Consider the following 18,592-nt stretch of genomic DNA (forward strand, 5'->3'; position numbering starts at 1 on the left):
AGAGATTTACTGGAGCCTAGGCTACATGTGCTGGAAGCAGCGACCATCTCCAGATGGGGATTTCTTTGGCACTTTGCCCAGTTGTCTGTGATTACAGACCTGTGCTGGTCTTTCATTTTCTTGTTTGGTTCATCATCCATCAAGTATGGCTGTGCCCCGAAGCTACAAGCCTTTTAGGGTAGGACCAGCTTTTCCTATGCATTTCCTATGCATATACATATCCAGCATATAGCACAGTGCATCTCAGCACTATCTACGCTGCAAGGGACTATTACAGCACAAGGGATCAGTAAGAATCATGCAGCTAGACATTAAAGACTGGCAGCATCAGGCATTTGATGATGAAACTCAAGAGAGAGCTCTATAGAAGTGAATTATAGATTTAGGAAACAAATTGCTGGGAAACATTATGTTGCTATCTGAGGAAGAGGCTGCTCTCAATGCTTCAAGATCCGTGGACAACAGGAAAGCATGCCTGTCTTACTGGGCTTTCTCCCATACATGTGCATTTTTATAGGAGCATACTCAATTTCATAAGCTCGATCTGCAGGTATCCATGTGTATCACTCCTCTGGTGGTGTTATGAACAAAACTGATTGTAGAATAAGTCTCTAATTCTTTGCAAGAAGCTGGCAAAATGAAGTCCTGGAAGTGCTGAAATGAATGTCAAAATCTCCACTGCCTTCCGCAAAATCAGGATCTCACTCTGACAGAGTCCAGTACTCTGATGAGGTTCTTTTAGATATTCCACATGTGGAGGGTGTAATGTTTAATATCAGATGTACTTATTTGAAGATATTTGACACTACACAGGATTCTGATGTAACAGAATGATACAGCAAAATACTGAAATTACAATACAAGTGCAAGTTATATCTAGCAAAATATAGCCATTTCAATATACAGTTCAATCACAATACAAAGGTAATTCCCATTACCAGTCTCTGTAATATGTTCACCATCACAACTCTGGGCATCCCCAGGCACTGGGAAGGAATGTGTGGGTTGAAACCAGCTCAAGCCCACGGTTCTCTCCAAAGTTGTTTTGTTAGTTTTTCAGTTTTTATACTCTACGTTGGGATAAGCCACGTATATGCTCCCCCTAAGCTGGTCTGGTTGACTCACAGAGACATTCATGATCTTTTGATGAACTCCAGAAAAATATTTACACCACCAGTTGATCCACTCAGCTGACATAGCTGTTTACCTAAAATACAGGCCACCTCTTGTCCCCTTTGTATTGAGATAAACTGAGCTTTCTTTGCAACTGCTGCGGTCAGTCACTGCCCATACTCTTTTAGGAGCCTTATGGGCACATTGCCTTTGCCCATCTCCTCTGAACTTTCTTCCACTGTGGGCATTTATCGGTCCGTCGTGCACTCCCTCTCTGAACTACACGGAGCATCTCCCAGCCTGAGCCTAGTACTAACTAGGAATCATTTTTTATGAGTACTGGGCCATGCTGCTGCCATGCCTACTGGAAGTGTGCGACCTGCCTTGTGTACACATCTCTGAAGCAAGGAGGCAAATGCAGACTTTTCTCCAAACTGGTCAGTGTGCTTGAATACACACTTCAGATTAATGATGTGTCCTAATACTCTGTCACTGGAATGTGCTAGCATTATCTCACTGTTCGTGTATCAATATGTGTCCAGACAATTTCTTCAGGCCACACAGCCATTACGTTAAGAAGTAAGAAGCTGATAACACCAGCAAATGAGGAGGCCAGTGCACTGACCCTTGCCGAAATTGTTTCACAGGGAGATAAGAGTCTCCCATCTCCATGGGTGGGCCTCAGGAGTGACCAATGAGCGTGAACAGCTGCCAAGGTCCGCTCTCCTCTTCCTCTTTATAACCAGGGCTGCGAGGGCAGTTAGCACAAACCTGCTCTGAGCGTTCGTTGTGAGGAGCTGAGACTTCACTCTCTTGCACAATGACGCTGACTCAAGCTGAGAAGGCCGCCGTGGTCACCATCTGGGCGAAGGTGGCTCCCCACGCTGACGCCATTGGGGCAGAATCACTGGAGAGGTAAGTTACCCAGAATCTCTCCTAAGAGGGTGCCTCATCTAACTTTGCTATTAGGATGTTTCATACGTAAAACTTATATGAATGAGATCACACTGGAATTGGTATGAATTAGATTCTGTAATCACCTTAACTGCCTCCTTATGTGCTGAGCCTCCCTGGCAGCGGGGAGCTGGCCAGCTTTGCCAATGGGGTGCAGAGCCCTGTGGGATAAGCTGGCTCCTGAGCGTGCGGTATCGGTGGATTTTGGTCTGCACCATCAAATACTGATGAAGAAGGGCCTAGATATGTCTTGGAGAACAAGCCTTATGACAAATCCTTTAGAACTCAGCAATTATACAGAAATTGCTGATGAGCTTTACATTATTTAGTATGTAATTTACTGAATTACATCTTTGCTACTAAATTCTAACAGATAGCCTCAAAATCTTGTGGTGAACCATAATTCTCTATTCAATTCTACAGCTTTCTTTCCTCTTATAGCAATTCAGAAGAATACATAACCAGGAGCAATGAAAAGAAATTCAAAGTCACTCATACTCAGTGTCCTGAAATAGGGTTATCACTACTAGGAAATGAACTTAAAGTGGTTTACTGTATGAGTGATGCAATTACTGTTGCCATATAATCAACATTAATAGAGGATAGCTGGCCGATAAATTATTGGATACTCATGTTTCATTGATACAGTTGATATATAACAGATCATTAGGAAACAACACAACTGGACCCTATAAGAAGTCTATCACAGTAAATAGAATGGGTACTGAAAGAATCCACTCTAAATACAACAGTTTCTTATTATCACAATAGGGATGTTCCTTTCAAATAAGCCAAGCCACTTTTAAGACTAAGGAAGTCTCTCCTTCTTCCAAAAGAAGTTCACCCAAATTAAGCAAGCTGGCACAAAAGGGAGAACAGTCTGTAAATTGTTCCAAAGCAATTAAGTTAACAAAGTTATTCAGATGTCATTTACAGATCAATCTGAAGTACTGTGATGCTTTTTCTGAGACTTAGAGTACCACTCATACTGATTCTGGTTCATTCAGCTCAGATTAGTTTGCAGATCCTGCTAACTGACTGACAGTGTAATAAAAGAAACGTAGGTGACAATTTGGGTGCATTATTTATTAATAAAACATTAAGTTTAAAAAGATTTAGACCACTAGCTAATCTGTACCTACTACAGAAGCGTTTTAAGAGCAGAAACAGTGCAGATCTTAGTGCGACCTTCAAGCCTCCAAAGCTCTGTTGCAAAAGCTGAGTAAGTGTACTGCTGCAGCTGATGGGCTTACAGCATTCTTGTGCTGAAGTTCAGATCCTCCATATAATTTATGTTGCTGAATTTAATTCTCTTGTTCTCCTCCAGGCTTTTCTCCAGCTACCCCCAGACGAAAACCTACTTCCCACATTTTGATCTCAGCCAAGGTTCTGTTCAGCTTCGTGGTCATGGCTCCAAGGTCCTGAATGCTATTGGGGAAGCCGTGAAGAACGTTGATGACATTAGAGGCGCTTTGGCCAAACTCAGCGAGCTGCATGCTTACATCCTTCGGGTGGACCCAGTGAACTTCAAGGTGAGTGAACACAGACACTTTCAGGGATGAAAACTGCCAGTCACTAAATTAGAGACTAGAGATCATTACAGCTAATGGAAGTTTGATCCCTGACTGCACTGTACAGCCTTATCAACTCATGTTGCTGCTTCACCATCTGGTTATTAACCTGAGATTGGATCTTTTCATAAAAGATCTGCTCTAGCTCAAGCAAAGAACTATTAAGGGAGCTCCTGTGGTCTGTGTCAGACAGACCTGAGTTCCTGCTGCCTTTGTGGTAATTTATGAATCTTCCTCACAAGTCAGATTATAATATCAACTTTCTTGAATGAAGCCTTAGTAAATTCTAAGCAATATTGCCATTTTTCTTATATTTCCCTTTGGTGAAAGAGAAAGCGACATCTGGAAAGAGAGAGCGGTATTAAGCAGTGTCTTTTTCCCTGTACAAAAGGCAACTCTGCTTCTTCACACTTTAGTATAAGGCAGCAGTGTTAACTGCCTGGGATATGTATTCGTCATCCCAGAGCAGGCTGGGAGTAAAGTTTGATATAGATTCCTGGACTGAAGTCTGTAACCGATTACAATGTATTTTATCCTGTTTTCCCTTACAGCTGCTTTCCCACTGTATCCTGTGTACTGTGGCTGCTCGCTATCCCAGTGATTTCACCCCAGAAGTTCATGCTGCATGGGACAAGTTCTTGTCCAGTGTTTCCTCTGTTCTGACTGAGAAGTACAGATAAATGACCTTCACAGAGGGTGAGGGTTGCATGTCCATGGCACACCACAGCTGCCAGGCTTCGGGGTATTCACTCCTTCTTACGCAGTCCTCTCAAATCCTCTATAACGGGGTTCAGTCATCTGCAAAACCCAATAAATAATTCAACTGTGAACTATAGTCTCTGTGCTTTCATCTTCACTTGTTCCACCTACACCTCACTGTTCGGTCAGGGGTATTCTGACATCCCTACAAAAGATAAAGGGGAAATGTGTGAGTTCCTGTCCATAGTGGGAGTAACATGCCATTGAGAAGAAACCCAGAACAGGCTAGAGCCCTGTGACTGCTTCTGCTCACTGGTTGGGAGGTCGGTTCTACAGGGATAAGGCTGACCAAGGAATCAGTCTTTCACCCTGCTGGGATATTGAATGAATTCAGGCTTTTCATTTGGCCTGTCTGGAAAAAGAGAATAAAGTGTATGCTTCCTGTGCTGCTGTCTCCTGGAGCACTTGGAGTTGACACTTTGGAAAATCCAGCCCAGTCTATCTTGAACATAACCTGCATTGCCACGTGTTGTGATGTGCCCAGAGCCACACTGGGTCATTGCTCCTCTAACCGCCCTGACACATGCCGCACAGGGTCTAGAGAAGATACTTGATATGGTACTTGATACTTTTATTTTTCATGAAAATTTTGGGCTATCATACCTGGTAGAGAGGTTTGGAACATCTCCCTCTCAACTTGACATTTCCTATTTTTATACTGGGAACTATGCATACATTTGAAACTTGGGATTAGTGCCGGCCACTGGAGGACTCTGTTGATGACATCTGGAAGACCTGTATTCCCAGGGTTTCTCTAGAGAGGGGCAAAAGTGAAAAATAACAGAACTGAGGGTCACCCTGGAGGGAACAGAGGCATCGTCCTCAGAAACACAATCGTGATTACTTGGCCAATGCCCTCCTGTCAACAGCCTGGCTCTCAGCAGATAAGAGCTGTGTGAGCTGTTTCATTCACATCTTTGCTTCCTCTTCCAAAGTTTTTCCAAGACTCTACACTGACACATCATTTCTCCAAGAAAAACACGGTGATTTTTAGAAAAGTAAAAGCTTCTCTGTTTGGGGGTGTATTCACTACTTAAGTGACCCACATGCTATGTGCAGGTCAAAGACTGCATTTCTAGGCAAGTTCCCCACACGTGCAACAAACTGAATACTCAAGATATAGCTTAGGAGGGGTCGATGTCTAAGGACTGAGTGGCTACTATTTCTTTGGCTGAGCTCTATCTCTGTAGTGAGATACTTTTCAAGTTACATTCATTGCCCATGTGTTTCTTAGAGGACTTTTTCACATGAAAAGACGAGTGCAAAGTCTTAGATAGTCTTTGATCAACAAGCCCAAACTCGCATTGTATGTTTCCGTCCTCATCTTAAGTTACAAAATATTAACTCAGAACTATTTGTACTTATTCTTGGAAAGTTGAAAAATTTAGGCACTATATTTGGGCAGAGGGAAAATGTGCTGTAACTCTGAAGCTACCAAATGACTCCCAAACTGTTACACAAAGTCTACCCCAGGACTTGCTGCAGCCAACGGCTTTTTTAATATCTTGCACGTTTGTGGGGTTTCGGATAACCTGGATGTTTAAATCAGCAACATATATGGCAGATCAGCATCTGGTATGTCCCTAATCAAACAGCCAAATGTATACCGGCGACTTCATCCTGGGCCTTAATGAGGAATGCACCAGCCACCAACCACCACGCGCCCTGCGGGATGTGCCTGTGCTTATGGAGAGAGGCAGGAGCACACCCCGGGGTGGGAAGTGGCCTGGTAAGCGCTGCAGGAAGCGCTTGGGAAGAAGCACGTGCCGAAACAGGAGGTTCTTCCCCACTCTGGTTTCTCTGGGCTGCTGGAGAAATGGTCTTTCCCACGGCAGATCGCCGGCGGTATCCGAGAGGGCCTGCAGCCCCCAGGTGCCGGGAATGCCCTGCGGGCCAGGGCAGCCCCTGGGAAGCAGGAAGCCCAAGGACGCGCGCGGGGGGTGGGGGGGCTTGGAAGACATGAGGGCCAGGGCCGCCCGGGGGGTCCGCCACGACGTGGGGGGCGAGGAGGGGCCGGACCCAGCCGAGGGGAGGAAACGGCGGATCGGCCTGGGGAGGGCGCAGCCGTGGACCCCCCACCCCCCACCCCACCCCGAGAGGCGCCCGCGCTCAGTGACTCGCCGCCGGGGCAGGGGCCAGCGCTGCCCCCGCAGACCCCGTGGAGCCGGGCTGGGGCTGCCGGTGCTCCGTGCGCCCGGCGCGTCGCGGCGCTGCGCGGCCCCTCCACCCCCTCGCAGACAAGATAAGGCCGGGAGGAGGGTGCAGGGTGGCGGCAGCCCGGCGCTATAAGAGGGCGGCCCGACGGGCGCCTCCGCCACAGAGCCCCGCGCAGCCGCCGCACCGCACCACACCGCACCGCACCGCACCACACCGCACCGCCAGCCGCCGCCATGCTGACCGCTGACGACAAGAAGCTCATCAGTCAGATCTGGACGAAGGTGGCTGAACACGGCAAAGAGTTCGGAGGCGAAGCCCTGGAAAGGTGCGGGCTGTGAGCAGCGGCCGGATGCAGACTGCCGGGCCGGGGGGGAAGGGCCAGGGACTGGGGCAGGGGGGTGAGTCTGGGACCCCCGTGGAGGGGGCGAGCCGGGGGTCGGGGGATGCAGGTCCCCCCCCACACACCCCTCCCCGGGCGAGACGGGCCCAGTGGGGAAGGCGAGCAGGGAGATGCCGCGGTGCTGACTGGCCTCGCTCTGGCAGGATGTTCATCACCTACCCGCAGACCAAGACCTACTTCCCCCACTTCGACCTGCACGTCGGCTCCGAACAGGTCCGCAGCCACGGCGAGAAGGTGGTGAATGCCCTGAGCAACGCCGTGAAGAACCTGGACAACCTCAGCCAGGCCTTGGCCGAGCTCAGCAACCTGCACGCCTACAACCTGCGCGTGGACCCCGTCAACTTCAAGGCGAGCTGGGGGCCGGAGCGGGCCGGGGGCCGGGCCGGGGGCCGGAGCGGCGGTGCTGATCCCTCTGTTTGCCTTGCAGCTGCTGTCGCAGTGCTTCCAGGTGGTGCTGGCTGTGCACCTGGGCAAGGAATACACCCCCGAGGTCCACTCCGCCTACGACAAGTTCCTGTCTGCCGTGGCCTCCGTGCTGGCCGAGAAGTACAGATGAGGCACCCGCTGCCGCTGCCACCCGCACCCGTGTGCTCAATAAAGATGCCTTTGCCACATCACCGTGTCCGTGTGTGCTGGGGCAGCGCTGGCCGGGGCAGGGGGAGCCTGCTGCGGGTGTCCCAAGCAGGGCCCGCGGGTGGTGCTGGCTGGGGGCTGTCCCCTGTGCACCCCGGCGCCCCGTCCGCGCGGCTCTATCCCCAAGGAGGAACCCTGCGCCGAGACTGCTCCGTTCTGGCCCTGTCCTCAGGCTGGTGGCAGCACCTCAGTGACAGCGGGACAGGTCCCAGTCTGTCACCTTGTTGTGCCTGCATCTCTTTGGGGAATGGGTGGGGGGAGGACGTGCAAGGCTGCGTTTTGCTCTTGGCGATCCCTGGATCTTCTTGGTGCTGTTTACGTAGGGGTAGGGCTTAACCCCTCATGGCTCCTGCTTCTGCAACGAGGACTTGGTTCAGATGCTGTGGGAGCCGAGAGCCTGCATGGGCTCCAAAAGCAGTCGGACAAATTCATGCATCAAAAAGGAAAAAAAAAACACAGCGCACCACAGACATGAGGCACAAACACTATCTCTCTGGCTCCATCCCCCGAGCCGCAAACCCCTCGTGGTTGCTGGGGAAGGGTCCCCTACACCTGCCCGGGGTGTCTGCCCTTCCCTGCGCTCCCGGGGAGGGTGGGAGCAGGGCCAGGCAGAGCCTGCCGTGGGGCCACTGGTTTCACGTTTCTGGAGTCTGAAGCAAAAAATATTTTGCCTTCAGATCGCAGGGAGCTGATGGATTGTAAGCTCCTAAACTAGCCTGCTCTGGGTTATCACAACAGAGGGAGGAAATGAGAGTTTGCGAGCGTCGAGAGAAGCTGGCTCGGAACAGGGTCCCTGGGCCCAGAGCGCAGGCAGCGGGTGCCGGGTGTCCTGGGGCCTTGTGCACACAGAAGCGCAGGCCTGGGGAACGCCTCGGCCACGCTGGCCTCTGCCCTTGCAAGTGCCTTCGCGAACCCACCGTGCTCTTTCCCCCGCGCTCGGAAACGTCAGCCAAGTCCCAAAGCATTCACCGACGTTTACGTGCATTTATTGCTACGCCTTCGCGGCCTGCCCCGGGGATGTTTCCCTGTGCAGCGAACACGCCGCCCCGGCCGCTGTTCCACCGGCTCAGCTTCCTGGAAGACGGGCTCCCCCCTCCTCACGCGCTCCCAAACGGTGCCCAGCCGCGCTAATCTCCCCTGAACACGTCCGATAAGCGCCGTCAGCCCCAGGGAGGAAACGCGGTGTGAACTGTCCCCCCCCACACACACACAACCTGTGTGCGCCAGCTCTAGAAACTGCTGGAAGCGCCGCAGCCCTCTGGCCCTCCTCGTCCCCTCGCGCCTCGTGTGGGGCGCGCGCCCCCCCCAGAGGCCATCAGGACCCTGCGCCCCATCCATCCTGGGCAGGGAGCTCTGCCACACGCCAGCGCTGGCGTCGGGGGCCCGCGCTGAGCCCAGGGGCCGTGCCCGCTGGCAGTGCCCACAGGCGCTCTGCGTGTGTGCGGGGACAGGGTGTGCCCGGGGGCCGTGCCCGGTGGCAGTGCCCACAGGCGCTCTGCGTGTGTGCGGGGACAGGGTGTGCCCGGGGGCCGTGCCCGGTGGCAGTGCCCACAGGCGCTCTGCGTGTGTGCGGGGACAGGGTGTGCCCGGGGGCCGTGCCCGGTGGCAGTGCCCACAGGCGCTCTGCGTGTGCGCGGGGACAGGGTGTGCCCGGGGGCCGTGCCCGGTGGCAGTGCCCACAGGCGCTCTGCGTGTGTGCGGGGACAGGGTGTGCCCGGGGGCCGTGCCCGGTGGCAGTGCCCACAGGCGCTCTGCGTGTGCGCGGGGACAGGGTGTGCCCGGGGGCCGTGCCCGGTGGCAGTGCCCACAGGCGCTCTGCGTGTGTGCGGGGACAGGGTGTGCCCGGGGGCCGTGCCCGGTGGCAGTGCCCACAGGCGCTCTGCGTGTGTGCGGGGACAGGGTGTGCCCGGGGGCCGTGCCCGGTGGCAGTGCCCACAGGCGCTCTGCGTGTGTGCGGGGACAGGGTGTGCCCGGGGGCCGTGCCCGGTGGCAGTGCCCACAGGCGCTCTGCGTGTGTGCGGGGACAGGGTGTGCCCGGGGGCCGTGCCCGGTGGCAGTGCCCACAGGCGCTCTGCGTGTGTGCGGGGACAGGGTGTGCCCGGGGGCCGTGCCCGCTGGCAGTGCCCACAGGCGCTCTGCGTGTGTGCGGGGACAGGGTGTGCCCGGGGGCCGTGCCCGGTGGCAGTGTGCACAGGCGCTCTGCGTGTGTGCGGGGACAGGGTGTGCCCGGGGGCCGTGCCCGGTGGCAGTGCCCACAGGCGCTCTGCGTGTGTGCGGGGACAGGGTGTGCCCGGGGGCCGTGCCCGGTGGCAGTGCCCACAGGCGCTCTGCGTGTGTGCGGGGACAGGGTGGCAGTGCCGATCCTGGCTCTGCTCCAGCAGGACCCCCCGCTGCAGACCCAACCCCAATCCGACCCCTAAAGCCGCCCTGGTGGCAATGGACGCCGCAGCCGGTGCCGGTGCCAGCAGCGTCGCCTGGCCGGGAGCCAGCGCTGTCGGGCCGGGGCCGGGGCTGGGCCGGGCAGGGTCTGGGGCCGGGCTGGGCCGGGGCGGGCCGAGCCGAGCCGGGGCGGGCCGAGCCGAGCGGCGGGCGGGGCCCCCGTAGCGCATATAAGGGCGGTGGCGGCCGTCGGGGACACCCGAGCTGGGGGCTGCCAAAGCGGAGGTGCAACCATGGTGCTGTCCGGGCCTGACAAGACCAACGTGAAGAACGTCTTCGCCAAGATCGGCGGCCATGCTGACGCGTATGGCGCCGAGACCCTGGAGAGGTAAGGGTTCTTCCCCGTCTCTGGCTGTCCCTGTCCTGCTGTCCCCAGTTCTGTCCCGTCTGCCCCCATCTTCTCCCTTTCTACACCTGTCTGTGTCCTAGCTGTGCCTATCCTCACCCCTGTCTGTTCCTGTCTTTTCTGTCTCTGTCCCCTTCCCTATCAGCCCCACTGGTCCTGTCCTACCAGCCCTGACCCTCTCTACCCTGCAGGATGTTCACCACCTACCCCCAGACCAAGACCTACTTCCCCCACTTTGACCTGCACCATGGCTCAGCTCAGATCAAGACACATGGCAAGAAGGTGGTGAGTGCCCTGATTGATGCTGCCAACAACATTGATGACATCTATGGGGCCCTCTCCAAGCTCAGTGACCTCCATGCCCAAAAACTCCGTGTGGATCCTGTGAACTTCAAAGTGAGTGTCTGGGAAGGAGTGACCCAGCCTGGCTCCCCTCCAGTCCCATCTCTGTGCCACTTGGCTGCCCCCTCACCTGACTTGATTGCTCATGATCTCCCTTTGCCTTTCAGCTGCTGGGCCAGTGCTTCCTGGTTGTGGTGGCCATCCATCACCCCTCTCTCCTGACCCCTGAGGTCCATGCTTCCCTGGACAAGTTCCTGTGCACCGTGGGCACCGTGCTGACTGCCAAATACCGCTAGACAGCACTGCGGCTGGAGCTGGACCCAACTTACCAGCAGCCCTCTGACAGCGAGCAGCCAAATGATTTGAAATAAAATCTGTTGCATTTGTGCTCCAGCCCTGGTGTCCTGCTCTGATTGCTGCCTGCAGGGAGGGATTGGGGAGCGAGAGGGTTCTGCTCCAGTGCTCTGTGCCTGCCTGCACCCAAGCCACTGGTCCCCCTGTACCAGGTGGAGACACGGAGCAAAGAGGCTCCCAGGCTCTGGGTTTCCTGCTTCAGTGTTTGAGTGGTGGTGGTGTGCAGTAGGTGCATACATCTTTGCAAGCTGTGGGGCTCCAGGCACAAGTGGATGGGCATTTCCAGACACTGGCACATGGGAAAGACTCATGGAGAGGGGCCAGAGTCTGACCCTTGGGAAGCTCTACAGCCTCAGCCTGCCTAGGTCTTTTCATCAGAGCACCCATCTCAACCTTGGGATCTCTTCTTGTTCCATGGGGGTGGAGAGCCCCATGCCCCCCTTGCCCCAGCTCAGGCTACATTGCATGCTGAAAGATGAGTCTTATCCTGCAAGTGCTCACGGGAGACTGTGGGGCATAGGTGACTCCTGGCATATGTGACCATCTGTGTGGTGGTAAAGCAAGGATTCCTGCGAGTGCCAAGTCCTGAAGACCTTGCAGCACAAGTGCAGCTTTCCATGCATCTCCACAACAACTAGAAAACAGGGCTGTGTGGCACATAGAATTTCTTCTCCATTTAATGCTGTGTTGCTGGAGTGCTTCTCTGGCAGGGCGTCTGGGGTGCATGCAGAGGGGCTAGCAGGCCAGAAGAGACCAGCGCGCGCAGTTTGTCCCAAGGGAAACCCTTGGGAGCACCAGCCCCAGCCCCAGATCCAGCTCTTTGGACCACGAATCTCAGCTGGGAAGGTAGCGTCAGGGCAGGAAGGGAAGAGCAGGATGCGAAGCGGCGCTGGGAGTCGGAAAGCATGCGTGCTCCACGCAGCCCTTGGCCCTTATCACAGCCAGCAGCGGGGCTGACAGACAACCGGGCCAGCGGCTGATGGAAGGCTGCAGGCAGCCGATAAAGGAGCCGCGTGGGCTCCCTTCCAGCCTCTGGGTGTGGTGAGAGACCTCAGCAACAGATAGTCTTGGGGGGCTAAAAGCCACCAGGTGCTGAGTAACTGAGCTCCGTCTCTGCCAGGGCTGGGAGGTGCTCAGCACCAAGGGGAAGGTTCGAGAAAGCCCCAGTGTGACTGATGCGGTGAAACCACAGCCCAGAGCTGGGCTGAGGTTGCCACAGGCCCCTTCACTCCCTGGCACACACGTGCCACCATGGTCAGGTCCCCTGTGAGGCTGGATGATTGCCCCAGTCCCAGGGCCTCCAGCCCCCTGTCCGGAAACATCAGAGGCAAGAGAGGCCAGAAAGGACTCTGGAGAGAGACAGGTCTGCAGTCCCCAGGGTCGCAGGCTGTGACCGTGCACCAGAGCCTACTGCACGTGGGCACAGTGAGGAGCCCGCTGGAGCATCACTGACCAACCTGAGCTACCTTTGAGGTTGGGCCTGTTGGAGCAGCAGGTGGGACTCCAGCAGTGCCTTCCAGCCAACATTAATCAGTGATAGCTGTGGGCGTAACTCTGCTCAGCAAAGACCCTCTAGTGCCTGGGGAGCACATGGGAGGGGGGAGGAGTATGATGGGGAAAAGGGGCACACAGGTGTGCGGGGCAGCGTGGACTGGTGCATACAGTACCAGTATGAGCCAGCATCAAACCCATGGCAGACCCAAGCTGCCCCAGACCCGGCTAAGGTCTAGCGTAGGGCTCAGATGCTTCCCTGGCTGTGACAAACCCAGCCGAGGAGAGGCTGAGCTCCAAGCAAGGGGGCCACGTTTCAGCGCCGACATTTGTCCCTGCTGCCACAAGATGGAGGCCTCAAACCGTGGTGTTTTTATCGGGGCCAGCCAGATGGTGCAGAGGGGCCAAGCTGAGGCCCTGGCTGCAGGGCTGAGCCGTAGCCTCTCGCAGGGGAATCGATCCGCAGGAGCAGATCCCCAGCAGGCCCTGAGGTGTCCCACTGGCCCTGACGGTGATGGGTGCATGGAGCCCACTGGGTCCCTCTTGGCTTGCAGCAGAGGGGTGCGTGGGCTGCAGCTCCCCTCGGGAGCACAGGCAACCCTCAGTGAGCACAGTTTTGCATGTCCCAGGACACAGTCTGCCAAAGGGGCCAGACATGTTGGGACAGTCTCCAGAGAGCTGGTGGGAGGGTTAACTGCCACGGACCTGGGCTGATGGCTGGGCAGGTAGGAACGATGGGAGCAGATTGAACCCTGCACAGCACCAACAGCATTAACCATGATGCTCCTGCTATGAAAACACACCAAGGGGTTGTCCAGAAGGCTTCCATCCATAGCAATCATCCTGAAGTACCACTTCACACCAAGATGTTCTGCAAAGAACCTGTATCAGATATTTAGTAGTGCTGGAAAACCAGAAAGCAATCAAAAAAAGCCCAGCTTGGAGCAGACAGCTTCACATGCATACAAGTATAGGCAGTAACACACTGTGGAAAAGAAGGTTGCCTCCAGCCACATGAGCAAACCAAAGGGTGTTCTTGAAAATAATCCCTTATGCTTTGATTGAAGTGAGATTTTCAGTTCTCCTCCCTCCTCTAGTATGTCAGAAGGGTATGCAGTAACTCAGGGGTTTGCCTGTACGTAGGGTTGGACCAGGCAGAGTACATGCTCACCTGGGGTATGGCCTCTGCAACCTGTAAAATCTACCAGAAGATTTCATGCACACAAGCATAAGAGGAACATACTAACTCCTTTTCCCAATTAAAGGAGCCAAAGAGCATTCAGGTGGTCTGTGGCCATCAGCATCTCAATCAAGTTACTTTCTCTTCCATTTTCCGGATGTGTCAAACATGGGACCAAAAAGTCCTCTCGTCAGCTAGCGTTTCCAGCACAGCAACATCAGAGGAAGAAGTCTCCCTCCTGTGCCCCCAGCGTTTGCTCTTACATTCCTCCCCTTCCAGCTGTGCAAAACACATACTCTAGCACTGTGAGCTAGAACAGGGAGCTGGTCTCATGTAAAAAGTCCCACAGGACTGGGAACTCTTTTATGCCACTTCTGCCACAAGGGACCTTTATCCCCTATAAATAGGCAAGTTTTTTTTCCGCCCTTAATAGACATCACTTTGTCCAGCATACCAGTTAGAGGATGGGAAGACTGCTCTGTGTCTCCAGTTCTCAGCCTCCTCCCCATATACTGATAGTGTGGACAGTTTAGAGCCCAGTGCAGGTGACTTTGGGGGGCAGGTGCTCTGCCACTTTGGGGTCAGAGCTCCCATGACCCAGGCCAGTGCACTGCCCAAGAGGCAGAGAGTTATAGTAGGCAACTTCAGGGGAAGAAGGAACATGAACATCTTTAGGTGAAGTAAAAGTCTCCTCTGATGTTTCCACTATCCAGAGGCCTTTCTCTGCAGTAGTCAATATTTCTTGTAAAAGCACAAAACATCTACCTTTAAGAGACCCACAGAACAACTTGATATTTTCTAATATGATAGTCATAGAAGAAAGTAACATCATAGTGCTTATTTTTACTGAAAACGGAACTCAAATTTGACATCAGGAAACAAGTTTTGACTTATCTGATCACAACAGATTTGCCAGTCTCTTGAGGGTTCACAAGCAGCTTTGTCCAGGTGGCTTGGATATTATTCATATCAGCATCTGATAAAAAAAGTCATGGTTCCTAGGGAGTGCTTTTCTGGAAAAGGAGAAGTACAAGTGAGGTTATAAGCTGCTATCTTTATTTTTGGAGGAAGTCAAGCATCTTAGAGGAGTTTACCAAGCACTTCTCTTTCAAAATGTACTTTGCCATGTAGCAGAGAACAAAGGCAGATACAGAATTCATTTCTTATTGAAAGCTGATCTCAGGACATCATCGGAGAGATCCTCTAATAGGATAGAGATGAAGGAAAATGTCATGTGTTTCACAAACTGTTCTTCTGCATATACATATACATATACAGGTTGCCCAGAGAGGTTGTGGAGTCTCCTTCTCTGGAGATATTCAAGGCCTGCCTGGATGCAACCCTGTCTAACATGCTCTAGGTGACCCTGCTTGAGCAGCAGGGTTGGACTAGATGATCTCCAGAGGTCCCTTCCAACCTTTCTGATTCTATGAGTCTATGATTCTACATCCCATATCAGCATCCAATATGCCAAAGGCATAACATGTTTGGTACAACCTATCAGCTCTTTGCTGAAAAATTGCTACCCAAGCAGTTCGTTTGCCTCGTGTTTCTACAGTTGGTTATTCTTTCCTAAATGTCAGATTTTCTGTAGTGAACCGATCTTTCCAATTTGTCTAGATGCCTTTGAATTTTAACCAGCACCCCAGTGTGCTTGCAGCCTTTCCAACTCAGCTGCATCTTGTAACTTAACGAGCATATTCTCTTGTACAACATATAAGTCATTGATGAAGCAACAGTGAAAAATACTGTTGAGTCAAGAGCTAGAGTCTGTCACAGAAAAAAAATAAACTAATTTGACATGATTTGTTCTTGGCAATAGTAACAGTTATTACTCATCTCTTTGATTGACTGTCTCACCTTTTTTTGCGAATTGAAGTTGGCCATTTTATAGTTCCTTAGTTTCTTCTTTTTATCCTGCTAATGATAATAGACACTATTACATTGCTTCTGCAACCCCACCATCCTCCACTACTTCTCAAATATATTGACTGCTTGGAGATGGTTTCCATCAGCTGTTGAGGTAATGGGAAATTTTTTCAGGCAAACAGTGAAAAGACAGGAAGGATTTAAGTATGCTTTAATCCACTCTTCAGAATCTACACACCTTCTCCAATGATTGCTCTGCCAGTTGTGGCAAGGACTTCATTAAAACTGACATTTTACTGAAGGGTGACTGTTTTCTGTGACTGCTTCACCTTTCCTCACCGAATCAACGCTTTCCTCATGGGAAGGCATTGATTGTTTTCTTTTTGGCCTTTCCTCGTTTTCTTCTTGGCCTTTAGGACCCTTGTGAGCTACGTCTTTCTTTGTGCCTTATTCTTTTGACTGTGTTCCTACAGGCTTGTGAAGTTCTCTAATATTCGTTGTTAATCAGTTTGCCTCATCTCCAGTTTGTGGTTTCCTTTTTGTTTCTAAGAGCACAGATTTAGACAACATTGTTCCTTCCTGCTCTTCCTTTGCATCGGTATAGGTTATATTTGGGCCCTTGCATCTTTCTTTTATATAATTTTTACCAGTTTTGTGAGACATTTCTTATAGGATCTCACATATCAGGCTATGAGATTGCTGGACTTTGTTTCCTTGAAGTCCAATGTTTTTATTCCATTGCTCTCTCTCTCCTTCCTTTTCCAAAAGCCGGGACTGCTCCCAGCTGAGCAGTCACATCAGACACCAGCAACTGCACAGCTGTACAAGTCCCTCCAGACAGAGCAGAGCTGATACAATGTTCTTTTTCCTAAAATAAAAACAAGCATTAGAGAACCTTAAAACATTGTCTGCTCTCCTTTGCCATCACAAAAAGTTTAATGTAACAAGCAACAGCTTAGAAATACTCTTTGCTAGTCCCCCTCAAAGTTGACCCACTAGTGTCTTCTTCTGCAAGCTGCCATGACTGGCAAGCCATGAAGTGTGATGAATTCACTTTCCTCAGAGATGTTCATGACAGAATCCAGGTCTTGGATCTGAGAAGAGAAGGAGCAGATCTGTGGTGATATGATATTAGTGACAGATTCCTTTCCAGGGCTGTCACTGCTATATCGGAGCCAGTCATCAGCTGAGTGGGGAAAACTTTCCGCAGCTGCTCTGCACTGCTTTCCCACTTCCTTTGTGCGGCCGGCTGCGACCGCGAGGCAGGCAAGAGGGGGTCGGATGCCAGCAGAGAGAGACACTCGAGGTTCCTAAGGGGTTAAACGGGATAAGTTTAATAAAGGACTTTTACACGACAGGTCGCACGGGGAGCCCCAGGAACCATGAAGACGGGTCGCCAGTGGGAGGCTGCTGGAGGCGCCGGTCGGACGCCCAGGTCGGACGCCCAGGAAGGACTCCACCCACTGTTTGTGAGGGCACCTTACATCTACTAGAACTATTTCCTTATCTCAGCTGTGCTAACCTGGAGCAGCTACTGCCCGGGAGGCAGTTAGCTGTTGTTGACAAAACAGAATATGCATGCCTGGCCCTGATGGGAATTTGGTCAGCGTGTAGTTCTACATGATGGGCCTGCTAGCATGTGCTCTGCCAGGCACTGACTCCTCACCAGATCTTCTGCAGGTGTTCTCACTACACCAATGATGTCCTTTTTTAGTAACTAGAACTAGCCAGATCTCCACTGAGATTTTAACTCTAGCAACGCCTTTCACTGAGATGACAATGTTTTTCTGTCAGGTCTGCTTGATGCTGTCTCCTGGGAATTGATTAGATTTTCAATGCAGAGATGAGAGTTGACTGGACGTTCCTGCCTATTGCCTCCTGCATCTGTTTATAGACCTGTTGTCCGGGATTTTGCTAATCCCTTTATAAACCTGCTGATCTTGTTTATTCTCACAGCCTCCTGTGAAGCAGGTTCCAGAAGTTCATCCTCCCCCCATCCTGTAGAAATTCCCCTTTATCCATTTTAAACTAGTCTCTTCCATGCACTGTTACATGAGTATTGCAGGATCTGATGAGCACCAGTTCCACATCACCCTACCCGCCACTTTCATTATTTTGTAAACTTTGTCCTTTCAGCTTCTTCCTCTCCAGGCTGAAAAATTCCAGCCTTCCCAGGCCCTCCTCATAAAGAAGCTGCCCCATCAGCTGGATCATCTCAGTTGCCCTTCTCAGGGCAAAAGTCATTCAAAAGTCAGAACTGCACAGATGTGGGTGCACTAAGCTTTTACACAGAAGCCAAATGATACCCTCTTGTTTTCAGAGTCCTTCTTGATGATGTCACCATGCTTTCCTGGCTTTTTGGACTACTTCTGCAGTTCAAACCTACAATTTTGGTGAATCATCAGTGAGGACTCCAGGATCTCTTTCCTGAGCTGCAACAGCCAGTTCAAGTTCAACATCTCCTGGTTTAGATCGTATTTCCCTAGCTGTGTCACTTTACATTTATCTACACTGAAGCTAATCAGCCAACTATTTTTCCATTCATGAATAACATTGAAAGCTGTGTGGAGCAGAGTTGGGACTGAGAATTAGAAAGCTGTATTTATTTTGCTGCAGATCCTCCGGTTTGTATCACTCCCTTTGCGGGGCTGCCTTGAGCGACTGTATGGAAGAGCACACAGAGCCACTCCTAGGAACCAGTGGCCTGTTCTATATGGGGCAAAGCAGGAAAGGAGACCCTGCAGTAACTGCCAAATGGGGAGTTGATGGGTGGGAAGGCACCTGAGCCACTGAAAGCACTTCTGGATCATGTTGCTCCATGAATTACAACAGGAAGCCTTTCACCAGTCTCCTGCAGTGATGGAGTGACGTCTAACATTTCTGTCTAAAGTTACAGCATGCAACTTTACCAGCAGATTTTTGATCCATCCTCCCAGGACATAGTGCTCTGTTGTACACTTCCCTTCCAGAACCCCAGCCACAGG

At 52.2% G+C, this 18,592-nt stretch overlaps 3 protein-coding genes and 1 long non-coding RNA gene across 5 annotated transcripts; 3 read left to right on the plus strand and 1 right to left on the minus strand.

Moving 5' to 3' along the window:
- Positions 1–1,895: 1,895 nt before the first annotated feature.
- On the plus strand, positions 1,896–4,457 carry LOC134147563 (hemoglobin subunit pi). The gene is made up of 3 exons (XM_062588820.1): positions 1,896–2,028; positions 3,395–3,599; positions 4,190–4,457. Exons 1-3 carry the CDS (start codon positions 1,934–1,936, stop codon positions 4,316–4,318), a joined length of 429 nt encoding a protein of 142 aa, XP_062444804.1. The 5' UTR covers positions 1,896–1,933; the 3' UTR covers positions 4,319–4,457.
- Positions 3,139–6,321, minus strand: LOC134147564 (uncharacterized). Of its 2 annotated transcripts, none has more exons than XR_009960031.1 (2): positions 5,001–6,321; positions 3,139–4,436 (listed from the first exon to the last, which is right to left on the minus strand). It is a non-coding gene; the product is annotated as an uncharacterized LOC134147564 (long non-coding RNA). The 2 variants fall into 2 exon arrangements; XR_009960030.1 differs by having other exon boundaries at positions 3,139–4,542.
- A 356-nt stretch (positions 6,322–6,677) lies between these two features.
- LOC134147562 (hemoglobin subunit alpha-D) lies at positions 6,678–7,568 on the plus strand. Its single transcript, XM_062588819.1, has 3 exons — positions 6,678–6,879; positions 7,098–7,302; positions 7,382–7,568. Exons 1-3 carry the CDS (start codon positions 6,788–6,790, stop codon positions 7,508–7,510), a joined length of 426 nt encoding a protein of 141 aa, XP_062444803.1. The 5' UTR covers positions 6,678–6,787; the 3' UTR covers positions 7,511–7,568.
- A 2,631-nt stretch (positions 7,569–10,199) lies between these two features.
- Positions 10,200–11,107, plus strand: LOC134147386 (hemoglobin subunit alpha-A). The gene is made up of 3 exons (XM_062588494.1): positions 10,200–10,354; positions 10,564–10,768; positions 10,882–11,107. Exons 1-3 carry the CDS (start codon positions 10,260–10,262, stop codon positions 11,008–11,010), a joined length of 429 nt encoding a protein of 142 aa, XP_062444478.1. The 5' UTR covers positions 10,200–10,259; the 3' UTR covers positions 11,011–11,107.
- Positions 11,108–18,592: the final 7,485 nt, after the last annotated feature.

The sequence above is a fragment of the Rhea pennata genome, chromosome 15 (assembly GCF_028389875.1).
Source record: "Rhea pennata isolate bPtePen1 chromosome 15, bPtePen1.pri, whole genome shotgun sequence".
NCBI classification, from domain to species: domain Eukaryota; kingdom Metazoa; phylum Chordata; class Aves; order Rheiformes; family Rheidae; genus Rhea; species Rhea pennata.